Genomic DNA, 22319 nt, shown 5'->3' with positions numbered 1-22319 from the left:
CACCAAGTGACCATATTTTGTCGCATATAACATGCACAAAATATACTGAAAATTTGGAGCTAAACTTGGGTGCAGGTTATACGCGAATTGCGGCGCGAAAGTTGGCTTCACGGTAATGCAAGGAAGGCAGCCTTGCGTCAATACGTATCATTTTTTCTTCCGCGGTTTGTAGTCGAAGGTGCCAGTTATATGCAGGGGCGGGTTATACACAAGAAAATACGATATTCAGACTATCCTCGGAGCGTGCCAAGGGCGCAGCGCCGCGGACGAGCGTGCCAAAGCTTCGCTAGTGGCCAAATGAAAACTAAGCGCCAAAGTTTCGCACTACCATACATAGGTCGGCAAACTCACTCATAAGTCGACTTGCACAGATCTACTCAGGCTCAGATCGAGCCGTGAGTCTGAGTGAGTCCGGGTGAGTAATACTTTGGTGAGTCTGAGTCCGAATGAGTCCGGTTGAGAAAAATTATAGTAAGCCTGAGTCCGAGTGAGTCCAGTTGAGGAAAATTTTGGTGAGTCTGACAACGAGTGAGCACTAAGGGCAAAAAGCCGGCAGATCCCACGCATTGTGGGAATCGATGTAATGCGAAGCAGCCAGCAAAGAGCTGCATACATCGTCTCGTATGTCGTTTAGCAAAATGCGTGCCATGGTTTTCATGTTAACTCCTATTATTTATGTTCGTCACACAGTAACGTCGCGCAATACCAACTTCGGGGTAGATCATACTAGCGAAACGGCCGCCAGCGCACCATGAGCCTGGCACGTAAGTCATGCTGCACATGACATGCGTGTCATGATTTTCATATTAACTCCTGTTATTTATGTTCGTTACACAGTCACGTCGCAAGGTACCAATTTTGGTGTATATCAAGCAAGTAAAACGGCCGCCAGCGCCCCATGAGCGTGGCACGTAAGTCATGCTGTACACGACATGTGTGTCATGACTTTCATGTTAACTCGTGTTATTTATGTTCGTCACACAGTAACGTCGCGCAATACCAACTTCGGGGTAGATCATGCTAGCGAAACGGCCGCCAGCGCACCATGAGCGCGGAACGTAAGTCATGCTGTACATGACATGCGTGTCATGATTTTCATGTTAACTCGTGTTATTTATGTTCGTTACACAGTCACGTCGCAAGATACCAATTTTGGTGTATATCAAGCTAGCGAAACGGCCGCCAGCGCCCCATGAGCGTGGCACGTAAGTCATGCTGTACAGTACGGTCCACTGTTAAAGGGAACACTCGAATGAGCAACCTTCATTTTGTTGGCCCCCTAGCAGCTAGTGGATGCGCAAAGATTGTTCGTACACGTTACTGGTCGATCATAAGGGTTCGCAACTGTCAACCACCAGTAGTGTTATGCAGATCTAAGCCACTATGCTCTTGCAAGAGAGTGAAATCTGGACTTGCCCGAAACGCGAGTGTTCCCTTTAACAGTGGACCCGTCTGTACATGACATGCGTGTCATGATTATCATGTTAACTCGTTTTTTTATGTTCGTCACACAGTCACGTCGCGCAATACCAATTTTGGGGTAGATAAAGCTAGCGAAACGGCCGCCAGCGCCCCATGAGCGTGACACGTAAGTCATGCTGTACATGACATGCGTGTCATGATTTTCATGTAAACTCGTGTTATTTATGTTCGTCACACAGTCACGTTGCGCAATACCAATTTCGGGGTAGATCAAGCTAGCGAAACGACCGCCAGCGCCCCATGAGCGTGGCACGTAAGTCATGCTGTACATGACATGCGTGTCATGATTTTCATGTTAACTCGTGCTATTTATGTTCGTCACACAGTCACGTCGCGCAATACCAATTTCGGGGTAGATCAAGCTAGCGAAACGGCCGCCCACGCCCCATGAGCATGGCACGTAAGTCATGCTGTACATGACATGCGTGTCATGATTTTCATGTTAACTCGTGTTATTTATGTTCATTACACAGTCATGTCGCAAGTTACCAATTTTGGTGTATATCAGGCTAGCAAAACGGCCGCCAGCGGTGCGTGGCATGTAAATCATGCTGTACATGACATGCGTGTCATGATTTTCATGTTATGGCTTGTCATTTATGTTCGTCATACAGTCATGTTACGCCATACCAACTTTGGTGTACATTCGATTAACCAAGCGACCAGGAGAGCACAAAGTCGTAGGCAGGCGGGCGGACGGACGGACGGACGGACAGACAGACAGAGACAGACAGACAGACAGATAGATAGATACGCCCAAAGTCGCAGAAGTTCGCTAAGAAATGCTTCGCATTTAAAAAAATATATTTCATGAGGGAGTCTGAGTGAGTTCCACATTTCACATTTTTGCCAACCTATGGTCCTATCTACATAACTTTAGCATTACTACCATCCTTATGTCGGCTGATGTTTATACTCAAGTATACTCACACATACTTCAATGCACTTCCGTCAGCTCAATACAGTAGACTCTCGATAACTCAAACTCGAGGGGACCTCAGGATTTTATTTGAATTATCAGAAGTTTGAATTATCAGAAGTTCTCATAAATATGACTCAGGGCAACACACCAACTAACACTGCGATGTTTATTGTTTCTCAGTGTAGCAGCAACATCATAGACTGCTCTGCATGACTGCCAGTAAAATTTTTAGACATCAGTGATAATACTGGTACTTGGTATTATACAAGGCACGCACGGGTGTGTAATTAAGGGACGAAATGTGTTGCGCACCACGACAGCTGCTAGCCCCTTCTAATTCTTAGGACACTTTCTCGCATGGCATACCACAGAGAAAGTGACCTTAAGAAACGTTTGGCATACGATAGATCAAGACCAGAACGTAGTTTTTTTTTCCCCTTGGTCAGCACGAGATTATTGGTGCGCAAGGTTCGGCTAGTTTGGTCGTTTTTGTAGGCAGGCAATCAGCTTTGTTTGCGCCTGTTAGTAACAGAAAAACGTGAATGTTCGGCTAGGAGCAACAAAGGCAGCAGATATTTCCAGACATGGACAAGCAAAAAGTTTGAATTAACCAAATTTGTGCAGTGAAGCAGTTTGAATTAAGCAGCTTTAAAATACATTGAAAACATAGTGGGCCAACCAAAAATTTAAGATTTGTTTGAATTAACCGAAAGTTTGAATTATCAGAGTTTGAATTATCAAGAGTCTACGGTATTTATTGATCAGAGGCGTGAGTTGTAGAGTGGGGTGGGGTGGGGTGGGGGTGGGGTGGGAGGTCCAGGCACTTGCCCCCGCAAACTATTTCATGGGAAGTTCTTGATAAAAATATCTCGTGTGAATCATCTCTTTCAATAAAAATGTCCTTACTGAATTGCAACCTCTGATGAGTCGTATTTTAAAGGGGTCATGAAGCACCCCTTGGGCTGATTGAAAAAACACATCCTGCGGAAAGCTGACACGGCTATGAACTGCTCTGCCAAATATTACAGTCGTGCGCGCCGCGTAATGGCCACAAGCGGAGCGCGAAGTTGCCGTTTCCCCAGGCACCCTCTTTTCAAACAGAGGCCGGTTCTCACTCTCGTCAGTGGGCGGGGCGTCTGTCCACTGTACGTCGCAAGAGACATAGCATGCTTATTGGCCGATAGCCGACGTAAATCGAGAGCGGCGTTCGGATCAGATGCGCTTCTTGCCGCGGGGTGCCGCCACTTGCCGGCGCCGCACTCCACAGTACACGGTAGCCGCACTCGCGCAAGCGAATCACGGCGGGAGAGCGATCGCGTTTCATGACGCGCGCTGGCGTAACTTCTTTCCCCCATGCCATCCCTCCCTGTCTAGCTTCCAGTGCGCTCGCCGGCACGAGAAAAGAGAGAAAGCGCTGGGAGCGTGCGCCAAACCCCCGTAACTCCGCTGATTCTTGACGGATTCGAGAAATTTTTGCGGCAATCGATTCGGGAGGCAGTACACTCCGATACTGAGGCCATTAGATCATTACTTGGAAAAGTGGTTCATGACCCCTTTAAGGTACAAGATCAAAAGGCACCAACTAGAGCATCGTTCATACGAGATATTGGTGTAAAAGAGGAATTGCACCATGGCATAAAAAGCTAACTATACGCTAACCGACCCATGAGGCGACTGACTCGGACTCAAATTGAGCCGTGAGTCTGAGTGAGTCCAAGTGACTAATATTTGGATGAGTTTGAGTCCGAGAAAGTCCAGTTTAGAAAAATATTAGTGAGTCTGAGTCCTAGTGAGCCCTAAGGGCAAAATATATTTCATGAGTGAGTCTGAGTGAGTTCCAGATTCGTTGCCGACCTATGCTACCATAGCCATAAGCAAATGACAGGAAAGCAGTAACGCTTTGTGCATTTTACGGCTTCGGTGCCTTTAATCTTCGGCTGTGTTAGCTGCGTACCTTTGGAGCGTATTCGCTATCGATGATCGCGACGATAGCAATCGTGGTTTCTTGCGCAACGGGTGCTGCAAACGGTAGTTCCGTTATCAATTCCTGTGCGCTGGCCGTGCGCATGCCTTCAGAACTGCGTCGTCGTTGCTATCTGTCATCACGTCTACCCCAGTTTTGTCCACAGCATTGCGGTAAGCAGCACTGCTTTGAGTCGTTGCGCGTTGGATGCGCACATACTTTCGTGGTCACCCATGATCGCGTCGATGCGACCGCACTTGTGTTCACAGCGACTGCGGCAGAATGTAGTTACGCTTGGCCTTGGTTAGCGCTGGCCACGCGTGTGCCTTCATAACGCCACGGTTGTCATTCACGAACGCAGGGCTAGTGACGATGACTGGTAGTTTTCTTTTGAGCGCTGCATCACAAACATGGTGAGAGTTCCTGAAGAACGATCCTACCGCGGCCCGCACGTGCATCAAACCCACCGGCAGCATCATGGTGTATGGGCGATCTGCCACCGACCATTTCAATGGCGAATAATTTACTGGGATGTGCGTGTGGTGGCAGAAAGCGTCTCTGATGGAGACACGGGTGTTGCGATGCAGCTGCAAGGCTCTGGAAGTGACAAGCCAACGAGAAATCGCTGAGTTGCTAGCGGAATTTTGCTGCACTCCTAAGCCAGTTCCATTTCTTCATGTGGTAGCACTCGCAAGTACTTCGTTGAAGCGGAAGTATCCAGGAAAAGTATTCGTTCTGACGAGGCATTTTTTGCATTGTTTACTATGGGCAGCTGATGGGGAATCTAAGATTATTCGTTGTGGCGGAAATTACGTTGTAGCAGACTTCGTTACAGCGGGATTCGACTGTATCAACATTTCTCTTTCAGCTTTTATATTCCTGCTTTCTTTCACTTCCTGACTGCTCGTGAATCAATATTGTCATTCCATTCAGACAGCCCCCTGATTTTAGGAAGAGTGTCCCAGTCGCAGCTTCTCGTCTCCTTGCCAGACATCTCGAAGTCGTAAGACTAAAGAATACTGCGCACAAAACTGGGAAAGACATCTATGCACGCATGCCTGTTTTCTAGTTAGGCTTAGCAAGAAAGTGCTACATTTTTTGTTTGAGTATGCTTCAACGCAATTATTGGCCAATATACTGCTCTAATTTCGAAATACAATTGATAGTTGCAAGCTAAAATCACCGCTCTCAACACCCTGGGAAGGCAGAACTTGCCACTTATCTTCAACTATAGCTTTCTTCCACGCAATGTGAGAAAAATTCACAATTTAATCTACAAAACAACAAATTTCGATTCCACATAACAGTGCTGCCACGCATCATGAGCGTGCGACATATTGTTTGCTTAGGTTTTTAAAGGTTTGTGATAGATGGCAGCAGAAAAACGTTGTGCTGATTGCAACAGGCAAAGAAAGCTTTATGTCTAGCAGTGGGACACATCTGCCCCATTATCCCTCAAAGGTTTAACTCGGTAGCATGCCTTTGGGATGTGAGGTGTCTGCACACTCCCAATTAACGCTGTCACAGCTTTTCAGCAGAGCATGGGAACAAGCTTCATTACTACGAAAATAAAAGCAGCCCACGGCACTATCTACTGACACGAGCACGAAGGAGCCTTGGCTATAAAACACTCACCCCTTTGACATCATCAAAAGTGACATCAATGTCCTCGGGCATCACTTCATTTGTTGTGCCAATCAAAACTCTTCTGAAAGGACCCCCTGAAAATGAGAGGGGAGAAACAACAGATGGAAGCTGCAGCGTATGCACAATCATCAGACCCACTTTAGCATCAAGCTCACCACACCTTGAGGATAAGCACACATGTCCACAACCTTGTTGATACTGCACAGTTTAAAGTTAAGTTTCTAAATGCCGTTTCATGGCTGTTACAAAACCGTGTGCTCTGTATACTATAGGATTTCCTTTTTGGATTTCTTTTTCTTTGAAGGCATTGCTGTTGGAAATGGTCAAGTTACGATTTGGTCTGTTTAGAAATATTTATTAGTGATGTTCAGAAATTAGTTCTGAGACAATGTCTCTGCATTGGCAGCATGATGTCTGAAGTCAAAATGGATTTATGTGTCAAGTGTAAAAAAAGGTGTGTCGTCTTGCTGTAGGAAAATGTGCTGCCAGACTACATACTGCTGTTTCTGTGCTGCTACTGTTATTCAATGCTCGCCAGGCAAATTACTGTTGCATCAACCATAACATTTTTTCAAATAAATTTTCAATACCATGGCCTAACACAGCCTGATGCCAATGTTTTCAATGTGTCCTATCGTAAAATGTGTCCAGGCAGCAAGGGATCACTACATAGCCTTGAGACAGCACTGCAGGTGAGATATGAAAGAAACAAAATCACACAATCCTGTGGGAGTACAGGGTAGTAACTAAACTGACAAATAACCAAGCTTAATTTTGAATCAATTCACAAGTAAAATATCCTTTCCAAGAATCTCCACACGTGTTTTGTATTCCAAAGTTTTATCCCTCACACACATATATGGTGTGACTCTCCCTTATTGGCCGCGAAATCGAGCGGAGTCTCCACCTGGCAGCTACTAGCTGAACTATGCGCCGTGTGGATGGCTCCTAGTGTTGTCGGCTAGCCACAGCGGGTTTGCATCTACGCATACATACTGTGCATCCCCACAGGGCAGTTTGCTCCGTTGTGTTAGCAGTCTCAAATGCTTGTACATATGCCCATGACAATGTGCAGAAGCAAATGGCCTTGCTTCGCTGTAGTATATCATGCACTGTAATATTATCAGTGAGTGCAGGTGTCATGAGCACTATGTGTGAACATCCTACGCTCCCTTGGCCAAAACTGCTGTAAACTGCTGGTGCCGCCCCGCGGTTTGAAAACACTACTAGGTACTACTAAGTGCATCTGGCATTGTCCTAAACAAGAGGAGTGTTAAATATCCAGGTGTGAATGTAACGCTAAAGTGACATCGTCTCGCAAAGTGTTGGCGATTTCACAAACTTTGTGATACCACAAAACATTAACAAGCATCTGCAAAGGCCACTCAGCAGTAAACAAGAATAAGAGTCTAAGCCATGCACATCTATAGCAGTGCACTCGTTGTTAGGTATATGATAGCATGACTGTACTTTAGCAGTTATGTGGTAAGCTTTAGGTGTGCCTAAGATCAGGGCTTAAAGTCTCCCTTCATTGGAGGGGGGGCCTCAAAAGCGGCAATATATATATATATATATATATATATATATATATATATATATATATATATATATATATATATATATATATATATATATATATTAAGCGTTAAGAGAGGTGTTTGCGATGATCACAGTGCAGTGAAGCCAACCGTCGCTAGAACTGAACAAATGCTTATCAATGCTATACAGATACATATGTTATTCCGAATGTATTTCGGGCATTTATTCAACGTGTCAATCTAGTCAAGCATTAAAAGAAATTATTTTGGGGACGATTTTTCAAAGATAACTCGGGATATAAAGGCTTAAAGTAAGTAACATATTAGTTGACTCACTGGATTCAGAACCTCAGGCACGACAACGCTATATTTTATTTTCGCAACCACTTGCCTAATAAAGGAGGCAAAATACATGCGTCTTTGCAGTTACAGACTTGCGATGCACAACTAAAGGAATGAAAATTGAGTGGCAAACTAAACAGAGCAAGGTGAACCATTACTGATTCACGAGCAGGTAGCTTCACACTCAGGTGCCTCGTGAAACAGTATGCTGTGCCAAGACGCTCTGTCGAACAGTGTGGTGACCCGTGCTTTCAGGAGGCGTTGCCCAAGGTGTTCAGCGCCTCAGTGAATTGCATTCAGCAGTCGATACATGTTTTCTTCTATTTTGCTGACACCCCGTCAACCAAACATTCACGATTAAATCAGTATTCGGTAAATTGCAGAGTATAATTTCCCTGCACGAAGCACTACTGTAAAAAATTTCAACTCCAGCACTTGTCAAATGGGTGCCGCAGTGCCACCGTCGAACTGCCAAGGGGGGGCCGGGCCCCTCCCAAAAATATGGAGGTGGGGCCGGGCCCCCCCGGGCCCCCCCTGACTTTAAGCCCTGCCTAAGATGTTACCACGCGGTAGCATTAAAGAGCCCGTGTCACAAAAATTCCAGTGTCGCCATACTATTTGGTTGTGAGCAAAAAATCGGTCTTGTCTGTGAGCGAAAAATCAAGATAGGTGCAAATAAATAAATAACAAAATCTTCGGTTCAAATGGGAATCAAACCTAAGCCTTCTGCGTGGAAGTCAGGTGCTTTACCACAGAGTACTTTACCACCAGTACTTGAAACTGTTTCGGGGCAAACCCCATACGGGCGTCACATACTGCGATGTGTTCTGTTAACACATGTAATATTGCACAACAGACCGGTAGAATCGCACCAGGCATCACACCATGTGAATTTCACGAGTGTATGGTTTAAAGGCCTACCAATCACAAAGCATCAGGCATAATTTATCCTCATCAGTAACAGCATGCACAAAGTGTGCAGCCGCGATTCTTGCGTACAGACGCGTAGTGGGCACTGCGCTGATTCGCAACAAGATGAATTATGGCATACTGGGCACTTCGCAACTGCATTTGCAGTAGGCATACATTCTATGAGAGCTTTAAACAGCCAATGTTATGTGCTCAAACATTCCTTTCCTCAGGGCACGGCTGAGGTGTGCCCTGAAGAGTGAAGCCTGACAAGCGAATGAGCCAACGATGCGAAGGGGACCTAATCACGCTATCGTGTTCTACTCTTGAAGGCGAAGCTCAGGTGTCCTCAAATTTTCACTGTTCGGTCCTGGCCTATTTAAGATTTGTGCTTGCAAGTGAAGTCTGGCACTTTGCTACTTCAACTGTCTCCAAAAAGAATAGGAAATGCAATACAATATTAGGTGAATACTCCGCATGACACGGAAGTCGTAAAACTGAGTTTCTGATGGCTACTATAAACCATCTGGGGCGAAATTAATTCAAAAACACCCGTGTACTTAGATTTAGGTACACGTCATAGAATACCAGGTGTTCAAAATTAATCCAGACAGTGTGCCTCACAATGGTATCGTGCTTTTGGCACGCAAAACTTCAGCTTTATTTTTCTGTATCAAACTTGAGCTTTTGTGTGGTGCTGAGAGGTTGACGCTAGGAGGCGGACATTATTCACTTCCAGAAAACATACTTTGTTGCATCACTGTCATGCAGGTCATCATAAAAAGTAAACACTGTGCTGAACTGTTACATTTTTATACTGTTACTGGAATAAAAACAAGCGCGCATGTGCACTAGAGCACTGCACGGGCCATGATTTTCAGCCCGGGCCCGGAACTCATTCAAGTTTACCCGCCCGAACCCGGCCCGGCGACTCAAAGCGAGACCCGGGCCCGGCCCGAAACTGAGAAATAATTTCGCCTACCTGGCCCGGCCCGGCCCGACCACAGATCAGGCCCGACTGAGGCCCTAACATGGAATCGACAGCAAGGTGTTTTTAAGTATAGCACCTATCTACGCTTTGTTGGCGCATGTTTCGCTGACAATTATACTTTAACCTACGATAATTTCTTGTAAGAAGGGGCTCACGGTGGAAACAGTTGAGCAGACACACTGGGTACAATGAATTTTGTTCGCCATTGGTATACTGTACCCATTTTTGCTGCAAATACAATGGGGATCATCAAGAGCGTTTTGTATAGGGTATTGTAGCAAGGAAAGTGATTTGCAGCACGAGTTCAATTTCGATAGGGATCGCAAAAAAAACAGATGAGACAGACAACAGAACGCTCTCTTCACTTCGTTTTTATTGCGCTCTATTGAAATTTAAAGCATGCTCTCACGACAAAGCCAATCGTGCATCCTCCCGGATATGTAGCACCTGCCTTCAGCATAGTAGCACCTTGCCACAGCAAAATAAATAGAGGAAGAAAGCCAAATTTAGTACCTTGTTGTAAATACACTAATTTAGATAAAAGTTATAACGAACCGCGTGCACCACGTGTACTCTTAGAAATACGCATAAGCATGCCGACAGGAAGGAAAAAATATTGGTCATTGCATTACTTTCATATATCACACCACTGCTGGGACATACAACTTATAAGTTCTTTGCTGCATATTTTCTAGTTTTATTTCTTCAGATGTTATTGTGCGAAAAATCTAATTATCAAGAGATACCGGCTTTCAGCATGCCATGCGCTCCATCACATATCCTGCCGCGCTAAAGTTTATCGCACTGCTCAGCGTCGGCAGTCTTTGTTCTTAACTTCCGCCACTGGAGCAAATGTAGGATGCTTTTGTGGAGCTCTGTAGAATGGATATCCAGCTGTCCAGCTCATCTGTACATTTCTCTCGTTCCCGAACGTCAGGCCACTCTTCAATGTCATCTATACAACTCCTCTATGAGGGCTTCTCCTTGCAGTTTTCAGCAGTGGATGTTATGCATGGTTTGCACCGTGTTCCTTTTTTTTTTCATATTATAATGGTACATGCCTTCCTAATGATGTTGTACTGGTAGAAGGTGGTCATTGGTCACCCAGCGTGTGTGTGTGTCTTCTCTTCTTGCGTGCATGTCCTGAAAGGCTGGGTTCTTCGATTTTCCAAGTGGTCATTGGACTACGCAGGTAAGACCAGCAGGAGGTGGATGAAGCAATTTTGGTCTATTTTCAGGTTTCATTCCAGTGGTAATAAAGATGCCAATAAGCTTGTCGCTACTTAAACCCTAACCACACGTATGCGTTACAATGCGTCAGCGTGCGGCGTGTAGACTCAGTGCCACGCCCTCTCCTTAGGGAGGGAGAGGGCGCACATAGGGAGAGGGCACGCCACGCGCTGACACGTTGCGACGCTTATGTGTGGTTAGGGCTTTACTCATTCAATGTACGTGGTTCGCGATAAAAGGACATCGCCCAGCACGGAATTCCTAATTGTCTTTTTTCAAGCCAGATATTTCTTCAAGCGAATATACTTTGCCCCACAGCTTGTTGAACGAACCTATGCTATTCTTGCACATTCCAACGCTGTTACGGCAGTATCATGTAGCTTTAGCACTATATAGCGCAGGGGTCTAAAACATGCGGCCCGCACATGACTGTCTTCGTGCCATTTTTTAAATTTTCTTTATAAGTACGTTCTTAAGCTACGCAGGCATGACAGGTCTAAAGCATTTTTTTTCTTGAGGTACCCCCTGCGGCCACAATGAGTTGATACATAACCGTGCAACAAAACTCTATATTTCAGAATCGGTGTCCAGATTTTAGTCATTTCGGAGATAGGAATCGATATGTTGTTGGAATCTTGCCGCCAAATACCCTTCAGAAATGACCCATATATGAGATATGGAAAATGTCTTTCAAATGGCAACGTTAGCTGACATTTGGTACAACCTCTTCCTTCCACCACCCCATTCCCGCTCTTACCTTCGTCACTGTCCTGGCCCTTGCTGGAGTAAATTTTCGTGAATGCGGCCCGTTAGCTCAGGAAATGTGAGACCCCTGATACAGCGGAACAAGAAGAAAGCTCAGACGTTGTCAATGTATGCACACAAAGCTGGCTGTGCATGTCAATCTCGCGTCACATGACCACTGGGAGCCGTGAAGGAGCCACGGAAAACAAATGTGTCTTTATAGGGATTCAATGTAACGAGCCTCCGGGCAGTCGTTTCAGTTTAGTGGAGGACTGCAACTTTCAGGAACGTTTTCCCGCTTTGGATCTCTATGATTGCTCTTACGATGATAAGTTATAGATATAAATTTATTATTGTACATTTATTACTCGATTACAGAATAACAATTTGGATATAAAATACTAGCGTATGCAAATAAACCACAGAATAGGGAGGTGTTAACTTTTAAGTGCCTGGTCTATTTGCTTTTAGCTCGCCCGTTTTAGATAAATCAAGCAGCACCATATGCAAGCAGCAAAAGAAGTTCAGTACTTGTCTCTCATAAAATTTCTCCAAATAGCTTTCCCGGCATAAAAAAAAAGCGTTTTAACGCGATAGCGTTAGAGAGCTCGTGTCACAGAAATTCCGGTGTCAGCGTCGGCCACAGTGTCGTTGGTTGTGAGCGAAAAATCGTCCATGACCGAAAAATCGAGAAAGATGCAAATAAAATAAACAATAAAAATCTTCGTTCCCATTGGGGATCGAATCCGGGCCGTTCGCGTGGCAAGCAGGTGTCCTACCACAAAGCCACGATGTTACTTGCAACTGCTTCGGAAGAAAGCACTACATAAATGCCATCTAGTGGAAGGAGTCTCCTTAACACATTTAATGTTGCATGGCAGAAGCGCACAATCGCGCAAGGCAACGCTTAACTGCATCAACTGTTTCAGTGTGATTTTCGTGTGTGAAAAACTTTGAAGTACACAGGCATGTCAAGACCAATTTCACATCTTTCGCACTCCCATCGGCTCTCGGACTTCTTGCCGTGTGCCTTGCAAACTAAGCACAGCCTTGAGGGATTCTTTATTTTGTTCGACAGGTGTCACGATGAAACTGAGCCCATTCGGTGATTTGTAGGCGCATTGGTGAGGTCATCAAACTACGTTTTTTGCGCGACGCCATTATTTGAAAAAGCTGGTATAGTGCAGCCATCGCCGCCAAAAGCACGACTTACAAACAGCTCCAAGAATGGACAACTATATCCATCTAGCGGAAAACATATAAAAAAAATCCCCCGCACCTCCCCGAAGGGGATCGTGAGGAAATGCGAATGCATTTGGGTGCACCCGATGAGTGCGCGATTAATTAATGAAGAGAGACGAGAGTGTGCATGTACAGGCGTAATGCTCGAGTTGCATTGCGTTACACTTCGTCCTAGTGGTATCGTTGCCGCGAGAGATTCGACTTCACCGACTTCCATCGCTATCAAGACACCAAAGTGCGCGCTCCCTGCATGATATATATAAGTCCGAGCGCGGAGAGGAGGAGCACCCGAGCTCTCTCTCCGCCGAGCGAGCTCCGCAATGCGAGCGCCCTCACCGGGTACACTCCTCCTCTCCCTTACCCTCCGCTGCTCCGCGATGCGAGCGCCATCACACGCCCGCGCGCTCCTCCTCTCCCTTACCCTCCGCCGCTCACCACCTGCTCCGGTTGCTAGGCGCGGCGCAGCTGTTGCTAGGGGCGAGGAGGAGCGCGCGCGGAGAGATCTGTGCGCACGCCGGCCAGGGACGCAGGACAACCCCCGACTAAGAAATGCATTCGCATTTAAAACAGCAAACATTAGATAATGTGCTGCCATCCGTGAGATGTTGTGACATGTGTTGTCTCGACCATGGCCTCCGAGATGGGAAACGCGCGGAGAGCCGCGTGCCCGCCATCTCGGAGGTCATGTCTCGACTACAGCAAAGCCTGTATGGTTCCGCCGTTCTAGGACAGGGAAGTGGCCACACTGCACAGTTTGCTCATCTATGAGTGCCGGTGGGACATTCATGTCAAGTAGTCACTCCCATGTCAGGGTTGTCTTGGCGACGGTGACGCTTGGCCTCCGCTTCTCGAGCTCGAAGTTCTGCGTCATTTCGGCGTCGTTGACGCCTAAGATCGGCTTCCCGCGCTCGTAGTTGGGGATTCCATATCACGGCGACGACGCTTCGTTTCAGCTTCCAGGGCTCTCAGCAAGGCATCTTCAAGGCGTTGTTGGAGTTTGACCTGCGCTTTCCTGGCCTGACCACGTAGCACGAGTGCGCGCGTGTCTGTGTGCGCGTGCGTGTGTGTGTAACAACACACATTAATAAGCATGCACTTAGTGGTTCGAGTGTGCCCTAGGGGCCGGATTTCACTATCGCGTTCAACTCTTAAAGGCAAAGCTTAAGGGTCGCCCAATTTTTTTTTTAAGATAAAATGTGAAACATAAATGTATGCACAACGCATGCCGAACAAACTTAAAAGGACACGAAAGAGAAAAATGATTTTTCTCTTTCTATGATTTTTATTATCAGTAAATTACTCTTTTACAATTTCAAAATCACCACGCTCGCCACGACAAGGCTCTTGGTAGACGCGATAACGCGCAAAGAGAAAATGCGGGTCCACCTTAAAATTCACGCAGTAGACGCCATGACATCATAGATTCTGACAGCGTCTACTGGGGCCTACGTAGTTCCTAATCGGTAAAAATTAAGTATATTGACGGGGCCATAGACTTAACATGCCAAGTTTCAAGAAATTTTCTTGAGCCAATGTCCCGAAAATACGACAAATACAGTTTGAAAACCGTGACGTCACGTGCGGAAATTTCAGCGCAAAATTTTAAAAAGGAACTTTGACCTTGATTTACTCCTCTATTCATAAACTTATGGTGGTGAAATGAATGACATTCGAGTTCTCAGAGTACACTTTATCAGTGTAAACCGATTCAATGTTTCACTTTAGTGTCCCTTTAAGAACTGAGCAAAGTCCATGCACAGCCCGACCCGAGCCCGTCACCTCAACCCGGGCCCAACCCTAAGACCGGAGCTTCATGCCCGAGCACGGCCCGGGCCCGCCATGAAAAGCACTTTACCTGGCCGGTCCAGGCCCCGGTTTTCGGGTAGGCCCGAGCCCGTGCAGTGCTCTAATGTGCGCAACACCTCTGCAGTGCTAAAATGCTGTCAGCCACGTAACTTGCCAGACTAAAATTATGGACTGTCCTACACTTTATGGACAACTGAAAAAGAAAAAAAATGCACATAAGTATTCATGCAAACAGTATAGCAGGTTGCACATAATGCTATTTCAACTAATGGTGCAGGAATAAAGGTTTTTGTGTGTCTGAGCATAGCCAGATGAACAAGAAGTGCTTAATTTGTTCACTGTACTAGGCAGGATACAAGCTAAACATGTACAAATGAAGCAACAAAAAATGTCATATTGCGAAAACACAGACTGTCACTGATGGCCATCACACCGTTCATGTCACGTATCTCGGGAGCGCTTGCAATGTGTGATGTAGTTGGGAGATAGAAAGAGTTGGGAGACGCCATGGTGGCACTGCAAACAAAACTTTATCTAACACCACGGCAAACAAAACACTAACACGCACTCAAAATTTACAAAAAAAATTCAACAAGTGCAAACATGCTGAGTTAGTGCGCAATCACTAACACTACAAAACATTTGAGCTATGTCTAGCTCCTCTCTACTCGAGCGCCTGGCCACTATGGCCTCTCAGTTAGTCGCGCTACACATGGAACGTTCTTACTCCGTTCGTGGAGTCTGCTGACTCAATCCAAGTCCGAAGTCGACGCCCAGTCCCGTCGTCGCAGCTCCTGTCGACGTCTCCGGGCCGTCACCGTCGATCAGACGCCTCGCTGATCGTCTTCCTCGCCGACGCCTCGTTCTTCGTCGAGAACACCGGTCCCTCCCAGCTAGGCCTAACTGTCGGCCTCTCCTCAGTGCCACTGGCTCGAACTGTCGACGTGGCTCTTCGGTGATTGTCGGTGAGTCGCCGTCGTCTTGCCAAGCTGTGGTAGTGCCGCAGGTGCCTCGAGAACTGCGTGATGAGGCTGCCGCAAGCCCGGGACGCCTCGCTCGGTAGACCCCGAGGTCGACGGCCACCCTCCCGGGGCATGCACACCGCTGCCTCCAGAACTCAGCCCTGCTGTTCCCGTCGCGGACGCGACGCTGGCCTGCACCACCTTGCTCCTCGACAACTCCACCGAACAATGCCCAACTCTTCTTCCGTGGTCTCTCACCTCGGCTCGGGTCGCGTGGCACGCGCCTTTCTCCGGCCAATGGCTTGCGTCGACGTGGCGGGGGTGCACACCATCGGGTACTTTTCCATTCCCCGCACACCATAGACGCCTTGCGCTGTCCGGCGCGCGCCCCGTGCCCCTTTACTCATGACATTGGGCCCCCTTTTAAGAGTTTTTTCGTAAAAAACTGCTCTTGTCCTCCTCTTTAGGGTTCCAGCCCTCTACTCTTCCGTTGGTCTTGTAACTTATGACCTGTTCCTCTTTTCCGTTCACATGTACTTTCACTGCACCATGGTCATTACCACGCACTTTCGCGAACACATCACACCATACACAGAACCGTTCACAATGTCCACGCGTTCATCGTCCTTAACGCTATACTGCTACACTCACAGCACAGAAATAACTGCGCACGAAACGCAACACTCACTGTTCAAAAATCTTTACCAGTACACTGTCTACCGAGCTCTACTAAGTAATGTCCACAAATATCCTCAAAATTCTTTTCCACTTCACGGAATCTGTATACCACAATAGCAGCCACCAGTTTTATACATGATGCTTCAATCTGTGCTTTTTCACGTTTCGTGTCTTCTTCAGTTTTTTCCGGCGTCTATTCGCTGCCCAATGTCTCGGACGCTCACTTATGCTGATGCCTCTGTTTCTTTTCACCCGACGCCCCTTCGACCTAACTTCCTCAGGCAGCGTCCTCCCCTTATGCCTGGCTCTCACTACTAGCATCAACCTCTTTGCATACAAATTCTTACACCCTACTATGCGCGTTTTGGGGGCATTCTTTTTAGTTCGCTTTACGCGTCTGCCCTTGCCAAGTTCTGCAACCTTTATGGCGTCCTGATAATTACGACCAGCTTTCTTTGCTTTCAGAGCTGTCTTCACTTTCTTGAACTTTACGCTTGTACTACCGTGCGTCTGAGGCTTTCCATTCATCCTACTCCTCTCTGGTGTTACCTGCCGCGAACGCTGAGTGCTTGTTCTTTCAACAGGCATGTCGCTCAGCGAAACGCTGTCTTCAGTTTCTATGTTGCCTGGATGCTCCGCATTTTCTTCTATGCGCTCTTCAACAATACTGGCATGCAGTTCACTAATCGTTTTACTACCAACCTCTGCAAAATTTGAGCCTTTTTCCTTCTGCTCATTCCTTAAAAGACTGATCTCCGCTGCACTACTAGCGTGCTCACTGCCCTTTTTCTCCTTGGAGACAGAACTCTGAAACTCAGGAACACTGACTTCTCCCAGTGAAACTTCTATGGGCCTTCTCTCATCCTGTCCAATACCCTCTTTGGGAGACTGACTTCTCCCAGTGAAACTTCTATGGGCCTTCTCTCATCCTGTCCAATACCCTCTTTGGCTTGTTTGGCTTGTGCCAATCGCAGTTGAAGCTCGAGTTCCTGCTTTTCTCGAGCATAAGCTTCTAACACTGCGGCGTGTTTTGCCTCGAGATCGGCTTGTTTTGCCTCGCGTTCGGCGCGTAGTGCCTCTAGCAAGGCTTTGTGCTCCTCTCTCTCATTATCCCACTCTTTTCGAACGCGTTCCTTCTCGTCCTCAATAAACTTTAGGGCTTGCTCCTTATTGAGCTTGCTCTCCCGAATGACTCTTGATACCCTCCCCCAATCCATCCTTGCAACCCCTGACGATACGTGACTGGGCCCAACGCTGGAAAAATTCTGGCACAGGCTCGCCACTTATTGTGTCACGTATCTCAAGAGCGCTTGCAATGTCGGAATGGAGTTGGGAGAGAGAGAGATGAGAGAGACTCGGGAGACACCGTGGTGGTACTGCAAACAAAACTTTATCTAACACCATGGCAAACAAAACACTAACACGCACTCAAAATTTACAACAAAAATTCAACAAGTGCAAACATGCTGAGTTAGTGTGCAATCACTAACACTACAAAACATTCGAGCTATGTCTAGCTCCTCTCTACTCGAGCGCCTGGCCCCTATGGCCTCTCAGTTAGTCGCGCTACACATGGAACGTTCTTACTCCGTTCGTGGAGTCCGCTGACTCAATCCAAGTCCGAAGTCGACGCCCAGTCCCGTCGTCGCAGCTCCTGTCGACGTCTCCGGGCCGTCGCCGTCGATCAGACGCCTCGCTGATTGTCTTCCTCGCCGACGCCTCGTTCTCCGTCAAGAACACCGGTCCCTCCCAGCTAGGCCTAACTGTCGGCCTCTCCTCAGTGCCACTGGCTCGAACTGTCGACGTGGCTCTTCGGTGATTGTCGGTGAGTCGCCGTCGTCTTGCCAAGCTGTGGTAGTGCCGCAGGTGCCTCGAGAACTGCGTGATGAGGCTGCCGCAAGCCCGGGACGCCTCGCTCGGTAGACCCCGAGGTCGACGGCCACCCTCCCGGGGCATGCACACCGCTGCCTCCAGAACTCAGCCCTGCTGTTCCCGTCGCGGACGTGACGCTGGCCTGCACCACCTTGCTCCTCGACAACTCCACCGAACAATGCCCAACTCTTCTTCCGTGGTCTCTCACCTCTGCTCGGGTCGCGTGGCACGCGCCTTTCTCCGGCCAATGGCTTGCGTCGACGTGGCGGGGGTGCACACCATCGGGTACTTTTCCATTCCCCGCACACCATAGACGCCTTGCGCTGTCCGGCGCGCGCCCCGTGCCCCTTTACTCATGACAGTTCACTAGCAGATTATCATACGATTCATATCTGTACAGTCAAACCTCGTTAAGGGGAGATGCGGCTCGAAGACACTTTTTTTTAATATTCATCCTAGAGCAATGGAACTTGGGGTGTTTGTAGAGATTTTTATGCTGAGTTCAAATATATAATTCGTTGTCTTGTAAGTTGCATACTTTTTGTTTTGCACCATGACAAATGTGTAAAACATAGGCCTTGTAGCCCCCCTATATCGATCCTTAAACTTCTATATATTTTGACAATTGATGACTCATATTGCTCCAACTGAACTGTAGAGTGCCGAAAACTATCTAGAAAGTGCACATAAAATATTTACTAGACGTGAAAAATTCAAACATGGGAAATCCATATTACCCAGACCCCAGTAAATGTTTACTTGCAAATTTTCTAATATGTAATATTGAGATTTCGAGGAGATAACTGCACTCCTTACACATTAGAGAAAATTTGGGCAAAATTTCATGCAGATCTGAGCACCAGAAGTACCAAAAACAAGAGGGGCATGTTGAAAAAGTTGCCAAAAAGTGTGTTTTGAGAAAAACGAAGTTTAAAGTTAAAATTGGATATTTATTTATGAAAGAGGTAACGAAATCCGATCAAAATTGCACACAAAAGAGGTAAATTGTTCTTCTAGTAGCCAGTGCCACTAAAATGAGCCAGCGCCATAAGTTTCTCCTTCACAGCTCTTTCGAGCAGAGTAGCTATGGGCCTAGTGCGCTGCAGTTTTGACTGAACAAGTGGCGCCGCCTGCGGCGCAGCGCGCTACTAATCAGTCGCGGCTGAGAGTGGGTGCGTACGGGCGGAACCTTAACAGCTCGAAAGGACGAAGCTAATTCGCGGTCAAACAGGATTGTAATTATGCTATTGCTGCGTGCATGGCTGTCGCAACAGCTACAGAAACACTGGCTGTAAGCTGCCAAAAATAAAAATTATATGGATTTATATGGAAAGCTCACGAGAACGAGCGATGACAGCGTCGGATGAGGGCGGTGCGGCGTGCGAGATAAACAGACGTTCTTCATTTTTTTAATGCTTTCCTTGCTATTACTGCGCATATTTGCTCGTCGTGGTTATAAACTCTGCCTTCTTTTAGCTAAACTTTTAGCCCCGATGGAGGTCTTCGCCAGCTTGTGAAGCACCGAAACCGCACATGCAGTGCCCACTTCTTGGGTAATGATGAGAGAAGCTGGAAAGCGCTGCACTCTGCCTGTATGTTCCGACACTTATGCTTGCGTGCTATGGGAAAGGCGACAGCGTGACCCTGTGACATCTCTGTATCTAGAAGAGGACGCGGGTGATGGCCAGAGCTGCAGGCACATGATAGGTCTGCGCAAGATGTGTGCTCGCACTTGTTGACAAACACAGACAAGGCGGCGCCGTGCTTACACCGTCTGCGGCACACAGCCTTGCATGTGCACCCTCCTCCTACAATGTACAATTGGTGATATATAGACAGCTGAGAAAATGTGCAGAAATCATCGAAAAGCCCGAAGGAACAAGCGAATGTAAAAAAGCGAGAGGAACGAACAAACTTTTCTCTTGCTTAGCCTGAACACCAACTAACACACGCAGGCTGATTAAAAGCGAGAACGCCCGCTGAATACCGAGAACGGATGAAAAAGTAAAAGGAACCTCTGCTAGTATTAAATGGGAAAAAAAAAGCACGAGCCGAGCGAGCCAGGCGTTTTCGATGCTGCTTAATGGAGGCACATCTTCTTTACAATGCTTTTAATTTAATCTAAACAATACAAGACCTTGATGAAACTCTGATAACCCGACAACGGATGCCCTAGTCGACGCACTTCATCTGAGCAACACACTTGCAACTGACTTGGAAGGGCCCCTTTGCACACAGTTTCCTCCCTAACACCGTAAACATGATTACCGGCGTAAAGATCGCTGCCGCGAAGAAGCCTGCTTTTATTTTAAATAACTTTCTACGTATTCAGTTCCGCGGAATCCACACAATCACGCGCGCTGCTCGTTTTGCAATGCCATTGCTCTGCTCCCACAGAGCGGCGTTCGCAGCATGTCATGACGGGATCACGCTCACGGCCGCTACTCGCGGCGCTGACTGTCCTAGCGCCGCAGGGCCACCATACCAGCAGTCTAGGCCTATTCGCCCCGAGATCGGGCTACAGGTGGCCGCACCATCGCCACGCTAGTGTGGAGAGGCAGCCGGCGACTTGTATCCAAATGCACACAGCGGCACTTCGTTGTGGGCGGTTTCAGCTGATTATCGAGGAACAAAACGCGTTGAGTGCAGCCTACTAGTCATATGTACATTTTCCATTGCCAAATCGATGCATGAAGCCCGCCGAACATTACTATTACATGTGAGAAGCGCAACGTGCCAATGAACGGGATGCTCGTCCTCAGCGACAGTGCATCTTTTTGCACTGTGACGTTTTTGCTGTTTTATTGTACGTGTTTAGCTTGTGTTCCGCCTACTACGCACTGCTGTTGCGAAAGTGAACTAATTACGTATTTTTTACTTCTTGCTCATCTGGCGACCGAATAGCACTTTGTGAACTGTGTGCACTAATATGCACCTGTATTTTTCTTACTCAGTTATCCATGATATGTAGGACAGTTGATGATAAATTTTGTCAGAAAAGCTACGTGGCTGACAGAGCTTTAGCACTATGAATATGCTTCACACGTAGGCACTTGTTTGTACTCCAGTAACTGTGTAAAAAGGCAACAGTTCAGCACAGAGCTTTTTTTCGACTGATTACCTGCATGATAGTGATGCAGCAAAGGGGTGCGGTTAATTTATGGGACAAATGTTCTTTTTTTTTCCAAGCCAATGATGTCCACTGCCTCCCATGAATCTATAATAACGCCACACAATAGAAGAAGATAATGTAAAAATTAAAAAAGATGAACTTTTGCGCAAAATTAGCGTGATATGACTGTAAGGCACGCCGTTTTGGATTAATTTTTGACCATCCGGGTTCTTTAACGCGAGCCTAAATAAAAGTACACCGGTGTTTTTGCATGCATTTCGCCTTAAGGTAAAACCACACCCAGCAAATCAGTTTTATCACTTCCATGTCATTCCATTTACTGTTCTTTTTAGGGGATTATTTATGCACCGAAGAGCCAGACTTCACTTGTCATAAATATTACCCTGTAGTGCAACCACGATTGTACGATAAAAGGGGATCTTAAAGGGACGGACAACTGATTTTTCTCGACCCATTTTTTTACGGCGCGACAGAAAGCTCACCCTTCGCAGTGTTTGTAGCTGCAGTAGTAAATCCCAAAAGCACGTAGTTATTTTACAAGCAGTATTTTGCGATCTGAAAGGCTGTACATACAGATGTACCTTTTCTCCAGCAACCCAGAGAATTGATAGCGATGCTGCCAGCCCTTCTCGCAATTTGTGAAAGCTATCGTTGTTCTGCTTTCGCAGGAGTTCCTGTAACTATGCTTAACCACCTTTATTTATAGCTTTTCAAATATTTTTGAAAATAACAAGCTGTTACAATGAGATGATGTGGCATTATACACCTTCACTGTACTTGTACCGCGTTGTGTGCGCATGCGTCCAAGGTTGCCTGCGCCTGTGTCATGGGTGGCTTGTCCCGGCGTCGTTACTCTCT

The 22319-nt window shown here is 46.9% G+C and overlaps 1 protein-coding gene across 1 annotated transcript in view; it reads right to left on the bottom strand.

Annotated features, from left to right (window-relative positions):
* The window catches only part of LOC119393149 (ATP-dependent zinc metalloprotease YME1L), a 232881-nt gene that overhangs the window by 146655 nt on the left and 63907 nt on the right, over positions 1-22319 (bottom strand). Inside the window, 1 exon segment of the mRNA XM_049416127.1 lies at positions 6003-6088. Within this exon segment, the coding sequence (XP_049272084.1) occupies positions 6003-6088 (86 nt within the window).

This window comes from Rhipicephalus sanguineus, chromosome 5, assembly GCF_013339695.2.
Source record: "Rhipicephalus sanguineus isolate Rsan-2018 chromosome 5, BIME_Rsan_1.4, whole genome shotgun sequence".
Lineage (NCBI taxonomy): Eukaryota > Metazoa > Arthropoda > Arachnida > Ixodida > Ixodidae > Rhipicephalus > Rhipicephalus sanguineus.
Note: the sequence above shows the minus strand (reverse complement) of the source record. Positions and strands in the feature narration are given on the sequence as shown.